The sequence below is a fragment of the Nothoprocta perdicaria genome, unplaced genomic scaffold, assembly GCF_003342845.1.
Source record: "Nothoprocta perdicaria isolate Ctin4 unplaced genomic scaffold, notPer1 scaffold_29, whole genome shotgun sequence".
Lineage (NCBI taxonomy): Eukaryota > Metazoa > Chordata > Aves > Tinamiformes > Tinamidae > Nothoprocta > Nothoprocta perdicaria.
In genome coordinates this window covers 2898730-2904345 of record NW_020455521.1, presented here as the reverse complement: position 1 = coordinate 2904345, position 5616 = coordinate 2898730, and the positions used below count along the sequence as shown (strand labels likewise).

The 5616-nt window shown below is 37.9% G+C and overlaps 1 protein-coding gene across 1 annotated transcript in view; it reads left to right on the top strand.

The window, feature by feature from the left end:
• Window positions 1–4877, top strand: part of GLRB (glycine receptor beta) — a 40622-nt gene extending 35745 nt beyond the window's left edge. Inside the window, exon 10 of the mRNA XM_026041643.1 lies at window positions 4039–4877. Coding sequence (XP_025897428.1) covers window positions 4039–4335 — 297 coding nt within the window. The 3' untranslated portion in view covers window positions 4336–4877. The remainder of the gene's footprint in view (window positions 1–4038) is intronic.
• The last annotated feature ends 739 nt before the right edge of the window (window positions 4878–5616 follow it).

Sequence of the window (5616 nt, the reverse complement as noted above, 5' to 3'; positions counted from 1 at the left end):
GAAGAGAAGAGAAGAGAAGAGAAGAGAAGAGAAGAGAAGAGAAGAGAAGAGAAGAGAAGAGAAGAGAAGAGAAGAGAAGAGAAGAGAAGAGAAGAACTATACTTTCAGCATTTGCTTTCTTTTTACTGGTAAATGGAGATGTTGATAGCAATATATATATATAATTGAAATGTAGAAAATGTAGGAAATAGACATAGAGAACAAAAAGACATGTGGGAATCTATGGTAATACATATGTGGGCATTTGGAAGTTATTTTACTATAGCAAGAATACATAACTAGTAGCAAGAATATCAGTCTAATTCTAGATAGAGATTAACAGTAAGAGGCATTAACAGTAAAAGCAAAAAAGTTGGACAAATATCTTGGTCTGTGGCAAAAAAACATATATTCAGATCAGATAATGATGAATAGCTTCCATCGACAGTTGCTAATGAGGCTCTTAAACAGTAGATATTATATTTAGATTTTTTAAAATCAGGATGTCAATTTAGCTTGCCTCTAGGATTTTTTCAAGGGCTTGTCTCTGGATGCTATGGAACGTTAATGTTGATTTTTTTTAGCAAATATTTTAAAACTGGGAGAGTTCCAAAAGACCACAATGATATAACCTTGTGCTTGTACTTTTAAAGACTAAATGGGATAACATAAATAATTATAGTCCTGACATCGATCTTGGGAAAATATTGAATAGTTAACATAAACCTATAAATAAATATTATTTATAATTATTAATTAGTATTAATATTAGTTATATTTCAGCCCATGTTGATGAATAAATTTAAATAAGTCAGTGAAATTAAATCTGATCTGCATGTTTATTGACTTAATCTAATTTAAGATTTTTTTATAAAGGTTATTAGTCAGGTTGACAAGAGCAGTAATGTTGAGGTAAGATGKTCTGAAGAACATTTGACTTGGCTTCTTATACCAAACTGATTAGGTCATCAGAATTATGCAAAATCAAGGTTGGTTTGTAAGTATCAGCAGTTAATCAAGCTAAATATAGCCAGATAAATTCAGGTTTGAAATAAGGCACACGTGTTTGTGGGGAAGAAGGTAATGGAGAAAATTTTCCATCTGAATATTCTTAAAGGAGAATCTGACATAGGACAGCACTGGTGGCAGTCCGGAGGACCACCAGAAGCCGCCGTATGTAGTTCTGGTAGGGTGCCAGTTCTCATGCACCTGCAGTTCTTCCTTCTGCCCACCCTCCTCACACGTTGGCTGGCTCTGCAGACGAAGGCTCTCGTGCCCTTCCTCGCCCACCTGGGCTCCTTTCTCCCCGCCACGTACTTGCTCCCTGCTTCCCGCTTCCAATTCAGAACCAAAGCCGGTCAGATTTTCACCATATTTAGGTGCAACCTAAAAGCTGGGGGCACGTGCCTGTGTTTCTGAGTTTAGCTGCAAGCTGCCGGCTTTGCCGGGGTGTTTGCARTGCTTAGATGATGTGGGAGCAAGGATGATGTGGGAGCACTCGGCTGCTTCTGCCAAGTGCTGTCCGGGCCATGGCCAAGGTCCAGGAGCCGTTTCCAGGGACAGGCATGGCCTTGGTGCGGTGGGGCACAGCAAGGCAGGGGCTGCGTTTGGGCTGCTTGTGAAAATCTGACAGCCTCAGTTATGTAAAAGGTGAGAAGGGATGATCACAATGGACCCTCTGGCTTCTTGGAGTCATTTTTAGGTATTTTTGAAGTGTTAGTCAAAAAGCAGGTGTCGTATGCGACAAGTAAGGCAAGGTGGCCCAGTCCTGGAAGAAACTGGAACTAGATCAGAGTTTTGGGACAGGCCTCGAGAGCCATGTTGCCTCTTCTCAGCCTCCCCCATGCCCACACTCCGCACTGGTGGGAACAGGAGCCGCCACCTGGCTCCCTGTGACAGGTTGTTTCTAGGACAAGGGGAGGACATTCACTAGCCAAATGACGTTCATGTCCCAAACTGCCACCCACCCCCTCCAGGGAAAAAGCAATAGATCTGACAGGAGCGTTTGGCCCAACTGGTCTCTGCTGGGTCGTGCTGAGGCAGGATACAGCAAATGCTGTGAAATATTTTCCATGCCCAAGTTGTGTATCACAATAAAGCAGAAGTGATCTGAGAGGTGTGGAAGCCTTTAGCACTGCTTTACTCTCTTTACAAATCTTCAGTGTGTTGCTTTAAAATCAAAATTGGTCATTTCATTTAATTTTTACAGGATTGTCCTTGTAGCTTTTGATAGGTGTCAGGAATGTTGTTATGTTTTTAACACAAACCAAGTTTATCAGTATTAATAAAAAGCAGATAAGATACATTTTGTTTACTTTTTTWAATTTTGTTTCTGGAAAATTGTTGGCAAACCAAAGACAATTTAGATAAAAACAACATAAATATTTAAGAGTTGAAGAGATTATTGTATTAGATGAAATTTAAAAAAAAAAAGGCTGGTTGGCAACTGAATATAGAAAACATTAGATGTGTAAATCCAAGGAAACTAAAGAAATTACTTTCCTCAAAGAGCATAATTAAGTAACATACACATTGAAAAAAAATATTTGGGACAGGTTTAAGGAATATGGTGTCACCCTGATAAATCAGTACTGCAGTTGATGCTAAGCTAAGTAAAGCTCTGCGTGCGGATACTGTGAGCAATCCTGTATCTGTAAGCAGGAGGTGACCTAGAAGCTCTTCCCTCAATTCTACTTCCTGCAAGGGAAGGAGAACAAATCTGTAAAAGCCATTACAAGAATGCTCTCTAAATACTGGAATTGGAATATACTGTATTGTGTAAAGACAGCACTGATACTTGAATTAGCATCACCATGTTTAATAATGCCCCTTTTATAGTATTAGGAATGTATTCAAGTTTGCAAAYCCAAAGGGACCGATAGTGTCATAAATATTCCTATATCTTTTAACAGGCTTATTAAATCTTACTAGTTTTGAGCATAGAAAAAAAGGAATTTGACAAATAACTAATGAAGAGTAATGTTCTTGTGACTGTCTGCTTAACTTTCCCCATAGTCCTTTATGCTACCCTTCCATTACATAAGGGTATACTTCATATCTTAATAGCACAAGGTTGGAAGGAACCTCTCAGATCATTGTCTTGCAAGTCCTTAGCCACCATGTCACATAGTATCACATGATCATGTTAAAAATATGCTCCAGAATATTTTTAATATTTATTTAAACTTTTAATAATTATTTTAAATAATAATCCATAAGTTTGGTACTAGATTTCACCATAATTATTTTAATTAACTACAATATGTGATAAGGCAAATATCCTGAACTGTCAACCTGGAACTGCAGAAAAAAAATGCAGAAAAGGTGTGAAAGTAAAATGCCTGAAGGCACTTTTCTATTCTTTAATTTCAAGAGCACAGGGAAAGCTCGACCAAGTTGTAGGAAAGATGGGTGTTCAATCGCTCAACTTGTATTTTCCTGTGATATAGCCCTCCAGCACACCAGGAGGAGACTCTGAGAATGTGTGACATCTTTATTAACTGCCTTTCTAGAGGCACCAAGGACTATAGATGGAAAGAAGGTGCAAGATGGTCATTTAAGATGAGATTTGTGATCTTGGACTATCTAGAACAAAGAACTAATTTGTAGTTTCCAACTTCATTTGTTGGAGGAAAGGTTGGGTTTGGTTAATTGGGATWTAATTCTGGTTGGGGCTTCCAGGCCTCAGAAACATCTGAGTATTGAATTGCATTTTTCTTGCAGTATTCATCTCCACAAATTCTATTTCCAAAAGTGTTCTCTGCAAAAATATTTTCTCCCCTCATATTGTCTTAAAATGGAGGAGTCTAATGACAGCAGGTTGCACGGCATAAGGTACCTTGTGCATGAAAAATTATGCAATTATGAATGTTTAGATTACTTTATGTGATTGAGTAATCATCCTCAAGTACTTCATAATGCAACCATTCAGCAAATTAAGCTGAGGCAGTGAATCCCTATCAGCAAGTGTGTTTGCTTGTGGTGTTCTCTAGCAGCTGCACTGTTTGTGGATGGAATATGGTGAGCAGATCACGATTCTCCTCACTCTTTATTTCATAGGTTGGTGAGACCAGATGCAAAAAGGTTTGCACTTCGAAATCTGATCTGAGATCCAATGATTTCAGCATTGTTGGAAGCTTGCCAAGAGATTTTGAATTATCGAACTATGACTGTTATGGAAAGCCCATTGAAGTCAACAATGGGCTCGGGAAATCTCAAGCCAAGAACAACAAGAAGCCTCCTCCTCCCAAGCCTGTCATTCCATCGGCAGCAAAGCGAATTGATCTTTATGCAAGAGCACTGTTTCCTTTTTGCTTCTTGTTCTTCAATGTCATATACTGGTCCATATATTTATGATGAATCTTTCTTTTTCATATGTGTAAAATATACCCCATCTCATTATCCCCTTCCAGTCATGAAGGCCACTGTGTGAAATTATTTGCATTTGCAAAGCAATATGTTGCATTTTGATGCCATGTGATTGTACTGAAAATATGGCATCTGATATTTGAATGAAAGCATGACAACGCAATGTCTGTGCTCCAACCAATGTTGTATATAAATGTACAGCATACATCCTGCTTTAGGAATATATGAAGGATAACACATACTACATTATGAAGCTGAACAACTCTCTCAGTTATTAGTAACCTACAGAGATTTAAAGTGTTTCTGACAATGAAACTGATGTGCACGTTGAGTATTCTTAAAATCAGTATTCTAGTGTATGTAGTATTTAACAGCTTTTCTGAGAACTTTCAGAAAAAAGAACATACTGTTCCTATATAATTTTAGATGACACTGTTGAAGAAAAAGCTAAGCTGTGATTCCTCTCATTTAGTCTTCGTGAGAACAGTATCGAATAAGCTGATCTTGTCTATGTGGAAAAATAAAGATCAGAGAATTACTAATTTTGTAAAATCAGCATATTTAGAAATATTCAGTTGCATCCATCCAGCACACTTCAGAATATGTTGATAATAAAATATTGGGCCAAATTTTTATTTGCTGTTTCTTTAGGCTCAAGMTAGACATAATACACCAAAAGCAAACAGGCCACTTCCCAGACTAAAGAAAATGTTTTGGAGAAACATCACAAGAAGCAGTTAAGGATTAGGATATATTACGTATTTTTACATGACTCTGTCYTCTGGCTTATCTTCTTTAGTGTCTTGCAAGCTTGCTGTATATAATTCACAATTTCTTTACTGTTGAATTTGGTATGTCTTTCTTATTTTATTTATCCCCTTGAGGTTTGAAATCCCTCAGTTCAAGGAAATCAGTTGGTCCCATGGCACATTTTATCAGCAGTTATACTCTTGTGTTTGCCCATCACAGCACAGATGGTCACAGCACTAGTAGAAGGGAAGAATTGTTGAAGGGTGTGAGGGGCCGGGGCTCTTAAATCTGTAAAGAATCCTTGTCCATATACCACAATTTATTTCATTGCAACTTTTAAGAAAATAAGGTCCTAAGTGTTATACTGTTCTGAGAGACTGCTATCTGTTTGAAAAGGAAATCACATAGCATTAGGACCATAGAAATTCCCTAGTGTGTATAGGACAGGAATCAGTACTTGTGATCTTTAGTGGATTCTTGGATTCACGCCTTTGAAATGCTCAGTTGTGAGGTGAGCCA